The 20,658-nt window shown below is 34.5% G+C and overlaps 1 protein-coding gene across 1 annotated transcript in view; it reads left to right on the top strand.

Moving 5' to 3' along the window:
• The window catches only part of CPS1 (carbamoyl-phosphate synthase 1), a 155,396-nt gene that overhangs the window by 21,418 nt on the left and 113,320 nt on the right, over nucleotides 1–20,658 (top strand). The window contains exon 2 of the mRNA XM_032754661.2: nucleotides 15,150–15,287. Coding sequence (XP_032610552.1) covers nucleotides 15,162–15,287 — 126 coding nt within the window. The 5' untranslated portion in view covers nucleotides 15,150–15,161. The remainder of the gene's footprint in view (nucleotides 1–15,149; nucleotides 15,288–20,658) is intronic.

The raw sequence follows: 20,658 nt of genomic DNA, 5'->3' as shown, positions 1-20,658 counted from the left end.
TATTTGCAGCACTGGCTTCAGCCTGAGGCACATCTCTGGCTGCTCCTTTCTATCTATAAGTTAAAGCAATGGCCTCGGCAAGCAGTACACTCTGTACAGCAGCTGCAACTCGTTATCGGCTTTGTCCAGAATAACAAACAGAACAAACACATTTTGCAAGGGCTTTTACCCCTCTTATGTAGAGAAGGAGGAATTAAGCAATCAGTGAAATGCTGATTGATCAGTTGTGCTGACTAAGAGAAGTCCAAGGCCACATTAGTATTATTAAGCCCTAAAAAACAAAGCAAAAAGAAAATGTTCTTAGAACTTTATTTAAATCAGTATTTCTGTGATGTGAAGTACATTTCCCCCAAAGGGAAAAATGGGAAAATATTTGCATTTCACTTAGTACACTTTACTCATTCAGACTGTTTTGTAATGTAATGACGGTTAAGTATTTTTATAAAGATAATTCATGTTTTTTGGCAGATTTTGGTTGATCATGGAGTACCAGGGTTGTGTGAACCAAAGATGTGATGCAGAGCAGCTTTAGTAAACCATCCCATTACTATGCCACCCGTTTGATTTCAGTACCAACTGCTGTGGCCACATCTAGACCATTCTTTACCAGAAACTGTGCCACCTTCGAAATTCCAATATCCTTTTCCCCTCCTCCCTTATTTTTTGATCTCATATACTCAGGTATTCCTAGTGTAACAATTCTTTGAGCATTCTTTCTTATCTAGCTTAAAATCTAGGTTCTACCATTATAATCATTCCTTTCAAGATAACCTCAACTTCCATATCCCAATTTCTAACTGGCCTGGCAAAACTCAGACCTTTAGTGCAAAATCCTCCATCTCTATGCCTGAGCCCTTGTATTTGAGAATGGCTGAAGAAAACCATGTGCATGGACATTCTGATGTCACTATAAATTCATGGTCACGGATCTCAAATGGGAACCCAAGACTACCGGCTTTTCTGCTGTGGTTGTCTAATGACAGCATGATCTTACTCTTCTCAGATATTAGTTTAAACTTTCCAACCTTCAATTGAAAAGTCTACATCTTACTTTATTAGAAAGTAGAAACAGTCAAGGGTCATGCTCCCATTTTCACACTACCAAGTCAACAAACCTTCAGTAAGAGAAGATGTATTTCCTATATCTCCTCCTACCCTCCTGTTAAAAGGGTGCAAACGTCCCCCCTCCTAACAAAAACCAATCCTTCTTCATGCTCTTCAGATGCCGTCTTGTCTCTCTTTCTCAAAGTCTTCACTTTTTGGTTATACTCTTTCTCTCATGCAAATTTATCTCTTTTTTTCAGGTAGAGCAGGCTCACCAGCCTACAAATGTGTCCCGGTCACCTTTCATCAAAAAATAAAAAACATAAAAACAACAAACAAAACCCTTCTTGGCTCCACATTCTCATCCAGTTTCTATTCTTTTACTTAGCTGCTTTTCTTCTCATGTTTTGTCTGTTTTTTAACATCCTCGTCACTCTCTGATCTACTTCAGTTTGATTTCTACCTCCATCACTTGAGTAAATTCGATACATGGTTTCAAGTATATTCTAGCCTTAGCCTGATCCACAGGGAAGGTTCTGGAGCACAAGCAACACGGCAGAGTTGTTCACTCTTGAGGTAAATGGGTTTGGCATCTCATGCCCCTATAATGGATTAAAGAAACACTCCTTAATCGGGGTTAGTCCCTGGGAAAGGTTTTAGGTGTGAGCAATTAGCAACCATCACCCACAGTGGCTGGGAGAGGGGGGCACTAGCCCAGTAAAGAGAATCTAGGTAGTGCACTCAAATAGGTCTACCATAGTTGACTTCCTATGTGGGCTCACCTCGCATGCAGTGCATCTCTATACAGCAATTAATCTTTTTCATAATATTAATAAAATAATTTCACTTTCCATGTTAAAATCCTTCAATGACTTCCTATTGCACTATAAATGGCAAATCAATATGTTAACATGCCCTGCCAACACCTACAGGGTCTGGGGTCTGATTGCCTTTCAGATCTCTCCTGATAATCTTCCCTGCTTGGTTCAATATCCTTCTGTTTCACCAATCAGTTCCTGGAAGATATCATCAATTTCCAGCTCAAAGCCTTCACATATGATGTTCCTTCTGGCTAGGGTGCTTTTCCTCCCACATGACCCATTTAATTAATATGTATCATTCACATCTCAGTTTCCTCGGACTGTTTTAAGCATCCAATCTAAATTTTGTTCTCCACTATTATTTTCTAGCAAAACAGCCTACTTTATTCCTGCAGAGTTTGTAATCATATATTGTAATAAAATTTGTAATTACATAATGTGAGATTGATTACTAAGCTGTCTTAATATACTGAAAGCTCCAATTCATTTATATTGCTTTAGCATCTCCCATGAGGTATCATGAGGTCTGGGACCATGTCATTTCATTTCACCATTGCCTAATGGGGTATCTGGTATGTAATGAAAGATACTCAACTTGTTGAATGAATAAATAAATGCATAAATGATGAATAAATTAGATACACAAAATTAGGAGGTCAAGAAAGAATCACCTCCTCCCTCCCTCAAGTTATTCCTTAACAATTCTCCTAGGGCTATCAGCATTGGGACATGAGAGGTTTAATCAAATTTGTGTTCCTTTGGTGCTCTCTTCTGGGATCATAGGGCTTGATGGATATTCTCTCATTAACTCATACACATCCCTGCCATTTTTGTGGCACTGATTTGCGCAGTTTTTAGAGAAACTGGGAAATAGGAAGATTAATAGACTTGGCTAAGGATAGAATGAGGTTATGACAGAGCCAGGGATAGAGTGTGCTTCTACTTATTGGCTAGCTCAGCATGCTGCACACTTGTTAGCAGTTAAAGAAAACATATTGGGAATCAATCCATGTCAGTAGGTATGTAATCCTGGAAACTTCCTTCTGAAATATATTACTATAAATATTCTTCCTGTGTACACAGCTCATTTGATGAGACACATCTTTAGGCCAAGAGCTCTTCTTGATGATTAATCCTACTCAATTTTCTTATGAGAAAATGATGCACACAAAGGTTAAATAACTCAGCCACTGTAATAGAATGAATTCATGTCAAACCTCAGCTCTGAGGCTTCTAGTTGACCTGTACAAACATGTAGCTGTTTTCCATCTTCATTTCAAGAATGTTTTATATATTTAATATTAAAACTCCTAATTCTGCTTGTTGCTGAGCTTAACTCTTTATATAACACTTATATATGTAAATATTACTTGAAATAGTTTTAAAGCCACAAATTATTTTCAACTGGATTTAATTAGAATTTTCCTCATACTAGTTTGAGAGGGTAGCTATTCCTTGACAGTCTTTTTCTTCAGGCTAAAATATAAATGCAGTTAAAATTAGGAGCAGAATTCTGCCAGTTAATTTAAACTGAGGTATGGCATTCTGAAGTATAATATAATAGGTATGTAAAAATGGTTGTTGTATTTAGTCTTAGAATTTAAGATATTTAGGGAATGTATTTACTGAGGAAATACGTTGACTTTGAGAATTTCTTTATTGAGTTGAAATGCCAGTACATTTTTTTTTCTCCTCATACTAATTCTAAGTCAGGTGGTCCAACAAGGCCTCTCATCCTATTGGTATTACAGTATGACCTGTCTCCTGAACTTTGAAGCCATTTCTTTTCTTTAGAGCTGGAGATAAGAAAATGTGTCTTATCTTAGGTCTGGAAGAAACACGGAGCCCAGTATCAAGGTAGTGGTGTAGTTATTTTCCCAGACGTAGCACAGGGTTTTTCAAGCCTGAAGAAAAAGATTAATCTCCTTACAACAAGGCTTTGTTGACTTGGGTCTGGTCATGGCAGTCCTGTTTCCAGCCATCCTGTGTATAAGCTCTAACAGTCAGAAGTTTGTTTGCTTTGATTTTGATGTGGCTCATCTTTTCTTAGCTGCTCATATTCAAGATTTGGGAAAGAAGGAACGGTGGTGAGCTGAGCAATTAATTGGATTCTGATAAGGAGTTCTGGAGAAATTTTATTATTCCTGAGTTTTAAACCCATATAACTTTAATATAACTTTGGTATGAGCCTTTATATTTTTTCTCTGTGTTTTTGTAATTATATTGTGGCATTCTTATTGGGTGTGGTAGTGGCAATAAATTATAAATGTATGAATTTATACATTATAGATTTATAATTTCATAGGTTTTTAAGATTTTATTTTAAGACTTACTATTTTTTACATGATGCCTTATGTATTTATAGCATTTAATATTAATCTAAATTCATTTTGAGGTATATTTTATAATGCTTTTATGTTTTATATGTTATTAGAAAGCATTTGGTTTTTTAAAAATATATTAATGTGGGATTTCACAATTTATACCTTGCCTTTGTAGTCATATGTGTAGAGGATATTTACAGTTCTACTCAAGTTAATTTGCTCAGTGTTGATCATCAGACGTTTTAGCCAGTATTGGCTGGGAAAAAAAGTGTAATTCTTTTTGTTCTCTTGAGAAATTTTTGGATCTAACGTGATTCCTAGGGTGTGGGTCAACTCCTACGATATGAAAGATGGCATGAAGTTTCTTTATTTTGTGAAGTGCATTAATAGGTGATCACATTTCATCCTGGGAGAGCTGCTGGAGAGGAATATCGATTTAGCCTGTTATGGTTGAGTCTTTGGGGTCTTGAGCTTCTTAGATTTTTAGTCTTTTTGTTATTCTTTATTGTTCAATCTTGAGAGTAGAAAATACACGTTTTTGTCCACTTCTGAGAATAAAACTGAAAGGCTTCTTAAGAGGGAGCTTTTGAGGGACAAGTCTGTGTTCCAGTCTTATTTTTATTCTCAGGATCTATCACCATGCTTGGCATGTAAAAGGGCTTTAATAAGTATTTATAGAAGGAACTGAAGAATTAATTATTACTTATGGACTATGAGAGGTCACGGTTGTTACTCTTTCTAATTTGTCGATATTAAACAGAGACAGTGAAGATACTAATTTAGATCACACAATGTGAATGAAGCAAACGAAAGCCTAAAGCTTTGGAAAAATGAATATATTATATTTTTAACTTTGCACTGTAGTTAAGCAATGTGGAGCTATTTAATGATTTCAACCAGGAAGATATTAATGTGTGAAATAAGAGTATGCAGATAGTATATCAATTGTATGATACAAACAAGAAATACATACATAAAGTTCATTAAAGGATTATGATTTCATATGGCTTTGAAGGATTGATAGGATATAGACAAAGTGATAAAATTGATCTAACGAATATTTAACTTTAGGTTTCTTCATCAAATAAAATATTGCATCATTTTATGTTGGCTAAGTGATTTGCAGTCTATTTCAATTAATTATTCTTTATAGTTTTTCTCTGTCAATGCCATTTAATAAAGAGAAAACTTCAGCAGACAGAAGTTATATGATCTTTGGCACTACTGGCTGTGTGTTAAGCCACAGTAAGGTTCAGTTACATATTTTACTGTTTTATAATCACTCATTTCCCCTTTGATTCATTTCTTATCTACACCCTTCTTTCACATCCTAAATATTTTCTTTGGATAAATGTGTAGGGCAAGATGGAGAAAAGAAGAGAAAAAAGTAGTCAGAGATTGGGAGTACTGAAACGCTTTGGACTCCAGCCAGCTGCCATCACTGAGGTGGTGAAAGAACACCATAGTATAACTGGATGGCCCTGGTCCCTGCCAGGAGTCAGGATGGACTTTCAGTGTTGAAGAGCCATCTTGGCCTGCTACTAGCACTGCCCCACACCATTGTGTCTGCCTAAGAGCTGAGCCAAAGAATTTACATATGTATAAACCCCAAAGTCTGAAAATAGAAGTTAAAAAAATGGTGCTAAATTGACATATTTGCTATTTTATTTTTTTGGTCAGTTAATATGATAAACTTTTATTTAAATGTAAACATTATTTTAAAAAGCACTTCTTTTTAAATAACTGATTTTCATTGAAATTAATTCTGGCTTCTAAGCAGAGTTAGCTACAAAGACAATTTGTAAAAATGCAGAAAATTCAGAGTTTAACTTGGGGTTATTTAAAGTTTATTTTCATATTTGAGTCTGATATTTCAGCTCACTGTAATATTTCAATTTATTTAAAATATTATCAAGACTAATATTGGGTTACCTTCACAATTTTTTTTCATTTTTCTTACCCTGTATATTAAAAGTGAACAAAAATGAAAGAATTATATAGTCTAGTGGATGGCAGTTCTCTTGGTATAGTACTCACAGGATGATCATCAGAAGTGCTTTGATTTGCATACAAATAGAAACTGCATTCCTAAAAGACCCTTAATTGAAGGTATTAATAATTTTTCATTAGGTTTTAAGTCTTTTAACCTTATCATATTAATAGAAAAGAAAAAGATATGTTTAATAAAAGGCCTTTTACTTAAAGTATTTTTATTTGTCATTTATTTAAAGGTTTATCAGTGGATCTGTTTACCTGGAAAATGTGCAATTCTATTGGCAAATTTGGAGCATTACATATATTTAAGAGAATCCTTAGTTTCTGTTGGGTGTGGCAGTATTTTATAACTGGGCCTTCATATTCCTATGTTACAGCTCTGGTCCCTGAAAGTCCTACAGCTATCTTTGTTTCAAGTGTGTATGTGTTATAATAAGATAAATGTTGATTAGTTAATCAAGTACTAATTAACCTTTTTAATTTATAGAAAAACAGATATTTGTGGACAAGTAAATTTTTGGGGTCAAAGTCTTTAATAATTTGAAGAATGCAGTTATTTTTAGCACAAATATTCTAACGTGAAAAGAATTTCTTTTTCTGAGTTATGTATTTTTATGCCATTCAGAGTAACTAATACAGTACTAATAATACTTTTTCTATTGTGTACCTTTGTTTCTCTCATTTGTCTTACATTTTATGTCTAATCATCATTTCACAAAATTTCTATCATTACTGCTTGACCTCGACCTCTATCATGGCAATTAATTTTTATACACAAATTTTTGAAATCTTGACAGAGTTTTTAACTTCCTCATACCGAGTTCTTTGCTTTTTTAGTTTACAAGATGTTCAAGAATGCTCTTTTGAAATAATCAATTCCCTAATGCAAGATAAATTAGCAACAACATTACATATTTTTCTTACTATCAACTGAGAATGATCTTGATAAGGGCAAGTATAGGTTAAAAATAAATGACATCAAAAAACAATACCAGAATAAGACATTTAATTCTTCAACACTCAAAGGCATGTCAGGTATTGAAATCCAAGTAGGCGCTTTTGACTAATTGTTAGTAGTTTGTAGAATTCAAGGATTGGGGTTGGCTTCCTTTTGTCTTTTTTTCTCTTCTTCCTCCCCTTCTTCATCTCCTTCTTGTTCTTTCTTTCCCCCTCTCCAGATCACTAATCTTCTCCAAAAAATTTTTAGCCTATATAAAATAAAAAAAAAGGCACTCCTGCCCTATGACTCAACTTAGAAATCTACAAATCTGGAGGAAGAAATAGCTCTGTGATCCATTCCTGGGGAATTGCAATAAAGTTTTAGGGAAGATGGAACTTAATGTTTGTGAAAGCACTGGTCCGATTTCCGATTTCCAGGAGGGTGGAATATATCTTCCTGAATCACATTCCGCTGAAAATAGGAGGCCATGGAAGAAATCAGGTTTAGTAAAATAAATTTTCTACAAAAGGGGGTGGAGTAGGAATGTGCGTAGGTGACCTGTTCTCTACGTCATTCCAGTGTAAACTGCTGCCCCTTACACTTCACGAAGTCGGTAACTTCAAGACATGTTGCACCACATGCTTCTCTGTGATCCTCAAATATGTTTAATTTAAAGAGGGTCCAGTACTGTCCTGGCACATGATCTGGATTGCTGTAGATAACCATCTACCTCACAGCTAGGGTTGCTCTTTAGAATCTTGCAAAATCATTTGTTTACTCTTGACAAAAGTTAAGAAAACAAGCCCATCAGAGCTGTTTGTTCTGTTCAGCATGTTAGAAGATGGTTTTGTTGCAATGATAATCGTTGTGCAAAGAAGGCTGATGATGAATTTTTTTTACATTTTCTTAACAGTATTTGCTATTTAGAATGAACATTGTCTAATGATTTAGCCATTTTATTTTGTAAAATTTATGTTGTAGGCATATTTAGACCAAGTTATAAGAAAATGCCTCAGCCAAAATTAAGTGTTGAGTTTGATTTGTGTAATTGTTAGTTTCCTTACTAGTTGTTCCATCATTTACACAATTATTTCTATTTGAAATGCAGTAATTTTTCAGAACTTATATTTCTATACTGATGTCTACTAACAGCTTTAGGTCAAATATTAAGTAACTCAAGAATAATTAGATGATCTTGGCTTACTTAGATATTTGGTTTTTGTATCTATAAAACAAAGGAATTAGAAAACAATTTTGAAGATTTCATCCAGCTATGTAAAACTATCTAGGGAATACATTTACTAGGTTTTCAATTTTCTACAAAACATCTTTCAGCAGAAAGTAATCCTGTTTCCTGATATACAATGTCTGATACATAGAAACTACTCAATACATAATTACTGAATTGATTATTCTTTTAGAAATCCTAGATTTTATTTCCAAACAATCATAAACATTTAATGGCATGAAATTACCCAGATTCCATGGTTCTGGAATACATAACTTCAAGCAATAAGATGCAAGATAGAAAAATATAAGACATTCTTTGCTATTTCAGGTAAGTCCAGCTGAATCAGTTAACCAGCTAGAAACATGGCTCCCAGGTGAACTAGTTTTATTATTAGGTGGATTACTGAAAAATTAATAGCTTTATTTCCATATTACCTTATCATTTATTTAATATAAAACATAATAAACCAGAGAAGTTGTGGTTACTTTCTTCTGTCTCATTGTTCAATTTTTACTGAAGTTATGTTTTACTGATTTTCAGGAAACACAAATATTTCTGAGCATCAGAAATCCAGCCTTTGCTACCTCCACACTCATGTATTCTTCTTATCAAATTGAATCTTAACCAGGTCACTCTTTCTAGTTCATTCCATGCCGTTGCCCCTGTTTTCTCCAGATATAATTGACATGCTCCAAGAGGATGAACATTGCCTAAGACTTGATTTCTGGTCTTGGCTTTGCAACTTACTAGCTGTGTGACCTTGAACAAGCTACTTAATTCTCTGAGACTCATCATTATTGTTTATAAAATAGGGATAGCATTAGCTTATTTCAAGGATTGCTTTTAAAATTAGCAAGGAAGTCATACCAATGCCTAGCTCAGGGGATCAACAAGTGGCAAGTATCTCAACTTTCAGGCAAGATCATACTTATCATCACTGGAGCCAATAAAACGGATTTATGTAAATACCTATTTTCACTTACTGGCATAACAGCAAGTGGTGTACATATTTATATATTTCTCTATATAGATGCAGATAATATGCTAATATATTGTGGTTATATCTTCCAATGTTTTAGTTTCTATTGTGGGGTCTTTCTTATTTGTTACCCAAGAATAATAATTATTATTTTTTTACTTTCAGAAAGATTGAAAGACTTTGCTTAGGACTCCTGTGTGACATGATTTTAAATTTAATAGTCAGCTCATGGTCAAACTCCATTTTTAGAATTTTAATTTATTCATTATTTAGCTTTTTATGTGAACATTGACTTTCTTTTCTTAAATCCCACTCTAAGTTCTGCTTTCTATATTGAGATGTTTAAATTACAGCTTAACATGATTAACTTTGGTCCTCTTGCTATGTTTTATAATTGCTACATATGCTTTTTGGCTCATTTCTATATAAATCAATCCTCTACAACTTTTATTTATTTACAGCTTGTTTTTCTTTCTCTTTTTGGACTTACACATGACCTCCCTTTGGTTGCACCTTGTGTTTGGCTATGTCTTCAATTTTCCAAAGTCACTGAATTCTGAATCAAATTTCTAAGGCATTTCCCACTGTTCTTCTCATTTCACAAATACACAAGAAACTTCGTGAATTCACTGGATAATCCACTCTGTCCTTTTACATTTGCAATAACTCATTTATATACATTCTTTAGCAAATGTGTATGCACATAACATTGGCCTAGAATATATACTCCATGCTCTTGAATTAACATCTAACATGTCTACTTGGTCTGGAGTAGTGTCTTTTTTAAGCAGAAATTAGCATGACAAGATTTACTGTTTATAAATACGTGCTCCTTGTACTGACTAACTTGTTCTCCTTAAGGTGTTTGCAAATGGGGTCTTAAGAATGATAGCTTTTTTTTTTGTTATTCTAGAATAAATCACATGTGCCCTGAGCTTTAATATGTGAAACCAATTTTACAAGGTCTCTTTTCCAGCTTCATTTTTCACCTTCTTTTGTATCACTCCAACCTTTATGTTATCAAATGTTAGGTTGATAAGCATATTCATCATAATTGGTTCCTCACTTTCTATTCCTCAAAATGCCAATTGGATCTTAATGAATAGGTTTTACTTGATTGGATTTCCAAGGATATCTGGTTAGTTTAAACCCTCATCATCTAACAACATGATATCTGTCTATTGTCGTTATCAATCCTTGACATATTGGAAAGGTTTTCAACTTTAAGTCTTCTTCCTAGCCAAACTTTGAGGACTCCTCCTACAAGCTTGTCCTAGTTTCTGTGATAGAAGAAAGCGTGTGCCTTTTACATGGGTACAATCCACACCACTTTCCCTCGGAGATGCCTTCTTCTTCCATATCTTTATTTGTGACTGTATTCCTTGTTATGACACTAAGGCTAATAAAAATCATAGAACTGAACCCAATTACTTCTACCTTTTATATTCTATTTTCACACATTTCTGGTCAAACACAAAACAGTAGAACTTTCTTCAGGGAGTTATTGCACCTCCTTTTACTCTGAATTTGTTTGCTCTCCAGTCATACCTTACTTCTTGCTTTAATGTATCTGTTCAAAAATAGACTATAGAATTACTGATTGCCAGGTTTTTTTTTCATGACTCCTAAGCATCCTTATTTCCTCTCATGCTTAACTGATGTAATTTTATTTGTTCCTGCTTAAATAATCATCACTGATCAGGCAGGAATTAAGCACACAGCATCCATTCATTCAGTCATTTTTCCAGAAGCATCTCTTGCATGCTTGCTATGTTAGAGACTTTTTGATAGATGCACCAACTTCTTACAGTTGTTTCTGATTCATTACTTAGGAACACTTCAAGAGGGCAGTTGGAAGTCTCTGTACCTTCAAAGGAATTACTAACACCCTTATTTTCTCTTCATTACAAAACCTAAGACCTTTATTCTCTAAGACATCCTGTTCTCATTTTTTTTTCAATCTGTAGCAGGTCTTCCCTTGCTTATGTCAGTGGACTGTTTAAATGAAGTGGATACTGGAAATCAGTATATACACAGGCTTTCAGTGTTTCTTTATGTTTCCTTTAAAGACATTTTCGTAATGATTAATATAGATGAGTTAATGGAAACAAAAATGTAAACAGTAGTTGATAAACGAATAGTATCAATTAAAAACATACTGTGAAGTATTCAACTTCACCAGTGATTTAAAATAGAAATGAAAGCAAAATACTATTTTCTGCAGCAGAGCAAATAAAACCAAAGATAATACATAATGTTGGTGAGGACATTTTTAAAGGGACACCCATATATTGCACTGGTATGTAGGTGAGTACACTCTCTTTGGAGAGAAATTTGTAAATAGTATCAAAGATAGCAATATTGACATGCATTGTAGCAGCAATGAAAATGGAATGTTTTGTAGTCATTTCAAGTAAGGTTTTAAAAGAACCTTGTAATAACATCAAAATACATTTAATATAATATTACCTCCAAAAAGCATGATGCAAGTCAATGACAATTTTCAAAACTATGTTCTGAGCATTGACATAAATGCTAGAAGATAATACTTTAGTGTTAACAGGGTTTATTTTGTGGGGTGGGTTATTATCTATTATTCTGTATTTCCACATTTCTTTAAATATCAAATTAAAGTAAATACAACCTAGTACTTGACATTTTAACATTTTCAATACCAGGTATGTCAATAAGGAATTCATAAAACAAAGTGCCCTGAGGGATTTCACAGGCTAAATGCTTCTATTTCTTAAAATGTATTAATAGAAAAGAAGACTAAATCTATAAAAAATATTTTCCTTTTATCAGAGAGTGACTCATAAGTTTAGAAAACCTTTGATGACCTGGCTCACAAAGAATATACTTCCAAGTGCACAGGGTCCCCAGCCTGATGTGTGTGCCTGCATTCATGCCTGTCACTCTGCTCAGCTGCGTGCAGACAGCTTATGTGAAGGAGAACTGTGTACATGTGGTCAGAGAAGAAAAAAATGCTTGTTCTTTTAAAATGTTTTGAAAAATAATCTGTCATAAAAGAGTAACATTTCCACTAAATTTTTTCATGTCTGACTTTAACATTCCCTACCAACTGTTATAGCCTCAACTCCTTTGATCTGTCCTAATGTAAACTCTCTCACTAATGTGTAATGTATTTTTTTCCAGTTTTGTTATAGATTTCAGTCTAGCCTGAACACTCAAGTATGAAACTAGCCACTATTTTATTTATTGGCTGTTCCAATCTCCAAGATGATTGTGGAATTATAATAGATGAATTTTCCAAGTCTCTAATTCAGAATATTTAATCAAATTTTCCAGAATTTCTGCCTTCTCCTCCTTCATTCTGATGACTGAAGACATGGACCATAAAATATATATACATATATATATATTTGTATGTATATATATATGTGTGTATATATATACGTACACACCATATATATGTGTCTATATATACACATACGCACCATATATATATGTGTGTGTATATATATACATACACACCATATATATATGTGTGTGTGTATATATATATACATACACACCATAGTCTGCATCTGGGACCCTTTACTGATAAAAATGAAAGCCCATTAAAACTATCATGCCCACATTTCTCTCTAGACTTTAGAGTAGGAGAATTCTATCCTAGAATTGTTGACATTTCTATGGAAAAACATGTTTAATTCATCATGCTTTGTGGTCAACTGCTATAAATGGTGATGCAGTCTTTTCCTTGGTCAAGCTCTGGACTCCTCAGTACTTCCACTGTCATATTTGATTAAAACATAAATGATGAAGGGAGGAAACATACTATAGTATTCATTGCATGGGTACCTTAGGGTAATGGGACTATGACTGATTTAAATTTATTTTGCATCCTAAAAAGTCTCCATAATGAGGATTGAGTTTATATCTTTTTTTAATTAAGGAAAGACAACCCTCACTACACACACAGACACACACACACACATAAAAAGACAAGAGGTGAGATCAAGGCGTAAACTGGTATTGGACTAAGCCAGTAAGTACTGCTTCTGAGTCCTCAGTTCTCTAGGTTGGGAGTTTTCCTTTTGCTATTTTCATTCTCCTCCAATTCATTTTTCAATGATCTTCAACACAAATTTCACCTTTATTTCTTGTTCAAAATACTTCCATGACTATCATGAATACTATTTATGGATGAAGGCTGAATATTTTAAGGCATACAAAGTCTCCCGTGATATGGTACCTTTTCATTTTCCCATTCTGTACCCTGCATCTAGGCTTTTAAAAAATATACCACATGACTTCATGCCTCTATGCTATTGCTCATGCCATGGCATCCCTTCTGGGTTTTTTCCCCCCTTTATCTACTTGGTGAACTTGCATCCTTCAATATAACACAGCTCAACATAATTCTATGCTTAAACTTTCCTGAACATGCACAAAGAACTTGATCTTTCTTTCTTATTTTCCCCATTTTATTTATTTTCCCATTGCATTTGGGCAACTTCCATGGCACTAGTTATTTTATTAATTATTTGTATAAACTAGTATGAGCCTATTTTGTTTAGCTTTCTATCACCAAGAGTCGTGAAGCACTTTGAAATCAAATAATGTTTGTACATGAATATATTAAGTAAGCGTGAAGATTTAAATTAAACTTTGTTCCTCTTTAAAAAAATCCTTACCCCAACTCTAGCACTGATTGTATGTTATTGAAGCTTACAATCTTTATGTCATTTTATGTCATCTTTTCTGTTATGAGAAGCCCTAGGAATGAGTCTATTGCCTTTATTCCTTGGTCTTCTTTGCAAGAGTATCAAAGAACACTGCTGCAGTACTTCCTGTTTTACATAGTCACGTGACTTAAGCAAGAGCATCTGCCAGCCAATGAGGCCCCTTGACAGCCTGGTTAAACATGAGACTGAAGGGTTAAGTGAATCACTTTTTATTCATGTTAAAATATGAATGCTGAAGTTTGGAAAATTTTATATGTAACATTTTAATAACTAAAAAACACTTGACTTAGGAATAGTGCTTATATTAAAATCAGTGTTTGTCATTGTTTCATGAAGTTGTTACAGATTTAAGAGGCTTAAGAAGGATATAATAGTCCACTTTGCTTTAGTTGTGTTTTACTTGATATTACTGATTGCTTTAACTTTGAAACACAGAACAATGCTATAGTAAGAATGTAGTATACTACTCTATTAACCCAAAACATAATGTAGATAGGCTTATTGTATATTTGTGGAGAAAAGTTTATTCTGACATTCTTTTTACAAACAATAAAAATGCTCTTTGTAGGATGCTCTGATTTTTACTTTTTGTAAAAAGAACATTGTCTTTTTACCCCAACAGAAAACGGCAAGCATTCAGCTTTCTTTGGGAATTCAAAATCTCTTATGAGGCATATTAGGTATCCCATGTGACACAAGCAAAAGCCTATGATCCTTAGCCTCTTGGAAAGTTGCTACTCTTTAGGATAAGGTTGTCCATGATGTCTAGGTCATTCCATTCAGCTGCATAAGCAATTCCTTTGATGGATGGCTGGTTTTCTACAACCCCAGCATTATTTTAGCAGGAGAAGGTAGTATTTGATGTGTCGCAATTTGTGTTACATGCCCATGGAACATCTCTGGACATTACCTCAGGAGGAGGGGTTAAGAGAAGGAGGAGCTGTGGCTGAAGACATTTAATGGCAGAATGAATGGAAATTCAAAGATCGCTGTGCAGTCAGCCTTAAACACTGACTGCACCCCCTTCCCAGATTTCTTTTACATTAACTAAAAAGTCTTATCACAGAATCTCATAAAATTTATGTAATTTCATTTAATTTTAGTCACAAATCAAAATGACGAGGATTTTGACAGCTTGCAAAGTGGTGAGGACACTGAAGACTGGTTTTGGCTCTACCGATGTGACTGCACACCAAAAATGGAAATTTTCAAGACCTGGCATCAGGCTCCTTTCTGTCAAGGTAATACCCATATTGATTGTTTCTGATAAAATAGTATGGGGTATAGTTTAGCAGTGAAGCAAAGGTGTCCCTTACAAAGCAAATACAGTTTTGAGTGTAGCTCTGAAGTACTAATGTATTAATGTTTCCTTTACTATGGAACCTACTGACTTAGCAAATGCTAATTTTTATCTTATCTGAGTAACATGACAGTAATTTTTACCCAACATAAAGAATGATGACAATTCTCGTGAACATGTAAAATGTAAGTGCACTGCTTGGAAAAGAAACATGTTTTCTTTCATTGATAGCTTTCTGTGCCTAGATACTATTACTTACAGTTTGGATTTAAAAAATGGAGTTGCTTATATGTGTGTGAGCCACATTATGGTACATAGTGTGTTAAGTTCTGTTCTATAAATAGGGCTTACTGAAAAGTTCTCTTTTGAAATATCATTTAAACATTTTATAAAATATAATTAGAAAATATGTGCTTTTGATATTTGCAGGTCATCATGTAGACACTGCTTTAGCTTTTTCCTTTTCCTTCTGGCTGTTTTTTTGGACAGGCCAAATTTATTATTTTCATTTTTTAGAGTAATACATAGAGGCAGATAGCAGCTGATAATTCTGTCCCTCCACAGGTATCTATAATTGAGGGGGCAAGCCCAGGAAAGAAACATTAATTGCCCTTCTTCCTGCCCCCAGCATTGAATTATGAAATTCCTGTAGGAACCTCTGCTCCTTCCTGTAACTTTATGAAGATGTTCATTATCAGAGAAGCCTGAAATTACTCCATAGGAACTTTGCCAATGAAAATAATCTTTAGTGACTATAAGTTTAAGTAATCATATTAGCTTTAGATATATTGCTTCTTTAGTAGCAAAAGCTGTAAAATTTGAAATAGAAAAAACAAAAGAAAATCTCTGTCTGTTGATGTGAAAATCATCATAGTTCTCATAGAACTCATAGATCTCATAGTTTGGAGTGTTCTGCTTATACTTCGTATGCTCATTGAGTTGACTAAGCTTCTACTGTTTCAGTTGCTCAAGTCAGGATTCAGTGGGGTTTTGGTCCTGACACCTGCAAGGCCAAGGAATACTCATAAATTCTTGTGGCCTCCAGGGATAGGAATGGGAAAGGAATGGGAGCAAAAGAAAAGGAAGAGAGATGGAGACAGGGGGAGGGGAAAAGGAGAAGTGTGAGGATGGGAGGGAGAGAGAGAGAGCGAGAAAGAGAGAGAAACTAGCTCAAGATCCCAGGAGAAAAGAGGAAATACATATAGTAGCCTTAGTGGTGTGTTAATAACTTCAGCCTTTAACATTGAGAAGATTCTAACGAGAGTATAGGAAATTACCATTTTAAATTAAGAAAACCAGAAAAGAAAATGTCTTTTATGTAGTTACATATTCCAATATATTCAAATTTACTCTTTTTAAATGGACATCATGTTTTAAAGATAGTTAAAATCATTAGGATATAGTTACACAATGGCCATAAAGGGCATTGAGAACAGTCACTAAAGGTTAGTGGCATTACGTCTAGTTATAGACATTTTCTTGAATTTAGTTTAATTATAGCAAAAGAATGGGAAAGGAGAATATTCTAAACTAACATCAAAGACATTGTAACTGGATGTAAACTATGAGAATTTATTGTTAATAATACCTCAAGGTACTCATGTATCAGCTCAGAGAAAATCAATAGTAATGAAAGTTATCCCTTATGATTATATGTGCCATCTAATACTTCAAAGTTGGGTGACTTGGAATATCTTCTTCTCACCCTGTGAGAAGGTAGATACATAGATAAGGATAGGTGCATCTTCATCAGGCACCAGAAACCGCGAAATTGAGTGAGTACTTACTTTAAATGGCACAGATATGATTGAGATTAGAATCCAATTCTCCAAGATCACAATAAACGCTCCATACAACCACCACCACCATCACAATTGTGACAAAATGGTCTAATTATGTGGATGGATTACTGTGAAAGCAGTTCTAGCTCATGGTGACAGATCTGTTTCAAGGGTCTGTCACAGTGCACAGCTAAGAATGACAAATTTGTAGGAGGACTAAGCCATCATTTCATGGTGTAAAAGCCATTACTCACACTCAGTCATTACTGGCCAGAGTTTTGGAGGAATGCCAAGCACGAAAAATAGAAGTTCTTGAACTTCACAATAGTGAATTAAAATTCCATAGAGCAGCCCAAGGGGACTTGTGTTATTATTCACTTATTCTGAAATAGTCCTCTACCTACTTTTCTTCCTGCCTTCACTTTAAAAACTCAACTGTCTTAGAAAAATACATCCGAATTTACTATTTTTAGATGGACATCATATTTTAAAGATAGTTAAAATCATTAGGATGTAGTTACATAATGGTCAGTGAAGGGCACTGAGAACAGTCACTTTAAAGGTTAGTAGCATTATGTCTAGTTATAGATGGTAAATGGATTGTGAAAGACACCTTGTGGTCACATCTATAATCATTGCCATGTAAATTGGGTTGCTTTTTCGAAGTATTTTGAGGTCGCTTTTCCTCTCTCTTTGATGACAGACAGAGAGGGTGGGTTTGATGACAGAAATGACGCACTTATAATTTTATGTGGCCCTTCCTTGGGTATTTGTCAGTGGCTAATATTTATAGAGTGCCTTGCCAATCAGCACAGTTGTATTTTACTTACGGGAAAGAGGAAAGAATTTCAAGGTGCTCTATATTTTAAAGAAAGTTGGTATCAAGGGTATAAATGATCAACAACCATAAAATACTAAATACTAAAAAGTTTTAGATACCATAATCTTTTTCCATTAGTATTGAAAATGTTCAGCACTCATTATTACATTCAGCAGGTTGTAGAAGTATAATAGTAGGATATACTCTGGATGGGGCACAAAAAGATCTGGATTCTAACCCTGTTATGCATTTCCTAATGCGCTGTTCTTGGACAAGTCACATATTCTCTCAACCTAAGTTTTGTCGTCTGTATAGTGGAAATGATGACTGATTTACTCGAAAAATTATGTGATTGACACACATGAACAATTCTCAAAAATCTTTAAAGTTTTAAATTTAAACCATTAAACTGAACATTTTAAAGCAAAAACTGGATTTTTTTTTTTTTTTTTTTGAGACGGAGTCTCGCTCTGTCACCCAGGCTGGAGTGCAGTGGCGCAATCTCGGCTCACTGCAAGCTCCGCCTCCTGGGTTCACGCCATTCTCCTGCCTCAGCCTCTCCGAGTAGCTGGGACTACAGGCGCCCGCCACCACGCCCGGCTAATTTTTTGTATTTTTAGTAGAGACGGGGTTTCACCGTGGTCTCGATCTCCTGACCTCGTGATCCACCCGCCTCGGCCTCCCAAAGTGCTGGGATTACAAGCGTGAGCCACCGCGCCCGGCCAAAACTGGATATTTTTAAAAAATTCCATTCTGTACATTTTAGTAGAAGGACTTAGTAGAGGGTTAGATTAAAGAGTCCTTATGTTTTTTATAGACTACAAGTTGTTGCAATGACAAGGTACTTGATAATAATTCTCAAATATTTATAATAATAATTTGTTCACTTTTGCCTTAACATTAAACATCTCTAAGAAGATATTTCTTATAATAAATCATACTCAAGGAAAATGAAGCAAATAATATATTTTTTTCAGTATGGCAAATTTAATTCCAAAAGGCAGAATAGACACCATAATAACCTATTTCATTCATTCATTCATTTATTCTTTAATAAACACGGAACCTCTACCATGGGAGTATACAGGAAGAATGATAAATAGAAATAAGTGGATCATAAGAGTATAGTATCTGATTTCAAGAAATTTACAGACTTAAGAATTCTGAGTTCACAAGTCTGGGAAAGTCATCAAGACTAAATAGTTTTATTTTTACTTGCAAATGAATTTGGAAATCAAAAGTATTAAATTGTAAAGGTTAAGTTCCCTATGAATAGAAAAGTGTTCAATAAGTACTCCTTCTAACATTAATCCACTTATTTTTTAACAATGGTGACCTGTGTTATAATTAAGCTAGGAACCTAACATTCCAAGTGTCCTCTTTGATACTTCAGCTACGAATGAGCACTGGGAGTCATTATTTCTTTTGAAAGGCATTCATTTTTAAGATTTTATATTCTGATTTTGACATAGAAGTATTTATTTAGTTCAGTCTTGAGGAGCTATTGTCATTTGATTAGAAATTGGCAACTATAAAAACTCCTACAATTAGAATAATTTACTTATATTGTAGTAGCTTTAAAGATATTCACAGGAAATAAAACTCATTATTATATTGGAGCCTCTGTACACATTAGATGTAAGAGTGGGGATAGAGTTATCACACGCTTTTAAGAATAACTATTTTATTGGACTTTTACTACATATAGACACATTTTAGGACTGGATTTCATCTACAGCAAACTACATTTTTGAAATATTAATTGTGTTCAGTCCCAAATGAGCTGTTGCAGAATTAGTTTGCCTGATGGACAACTTTACATATTTTCGGCATGCAATGTTTCTCTAATTGGGAGATGGCCTTTCTTTTGAACATTTTTATTTTTTCCATTTTTTATACCCCCAATTTTCTAAAATATAGATTCATTTATTTGTCACCAACAATGCCTTGACATTAAGAGCTTCTTGACATAAAACTCTTGAAAAAACTATGGTTTAAACGTCCTAGACTAGGTTAAGTGAGTGAGGTACCTGAGATGCAAAATTTAAGGAGGCTGTCACTGTTAGTGTCATGGTGTAACTCTGAGTGTTAGGCCCTAAGCATATCACTCAGTACCCCAGTCCCAGCTTTGGGTCAGAAGCTAAGCATTCTGGCTGTAGAACTGCCCAAGGGACTAGTACTAATCTTGACCTGTGCTTTCCTCTCCCTCATTCCAATTTGCTCATGTCTAGCCAGACTTTCTGATGATCTAGAGGTGACATCAGGTCTTATTGCTATGGAAATGGAGATTATTCCTCTGCCTTTACATCTCTATTAGATTTTCTTCATATTTCCAATTTGTTCCAAAAATTGAGGGGTGCTGTAGGAAGTTTTCAGTATCTCTTATGCATCGGGCATGCTAGAATTCACTGCAAGCCTTCAGGAGGAGTTTGGTATGCTACGCTGACTGCTGTTGATGTGACTTGTACTTCCTGGGGCATTTGCAATGACGGAGGCCCAAAGAAAGCTGCACAGGCCAAGGTCAAAGTTTGTGTTAGGCTCCTCAGCCCTAGGGATCTTTAGCTTCCATTAGATTTTCTTCATGTGATCTAAATGAGTTTAACTTATAAAAATATTTTCAAGGCTACTCTGTTTGCTTTTTATTTTTTTCAACTTGTTAAATGCTATACATTGATCTTTTAAATTTCATAGGGAGGTAACTGACTAATTTG

The sequence above is a fragment of the Hylobates moloch genome, unplaced genomic scaffold (genome assembly GCF_009828535.3).
Source record: "Hylobates moloch isolate HMO894 unplaced genomic scaffold, HMol_V3 SCAFFOLD_1, whole genome shotgun sequence".
Lineage (NCBI taxonomy): Eukaryota > Metazoa > Chordata > Mammalia > Primates > Hylobatidae > Hylobates > Hylobates moloch.
The sequence above is the reverse complement of the archived record's forward strand: the minus strand, read 5'-3'. Positions and strand labels throughout refer to the sequence as shown.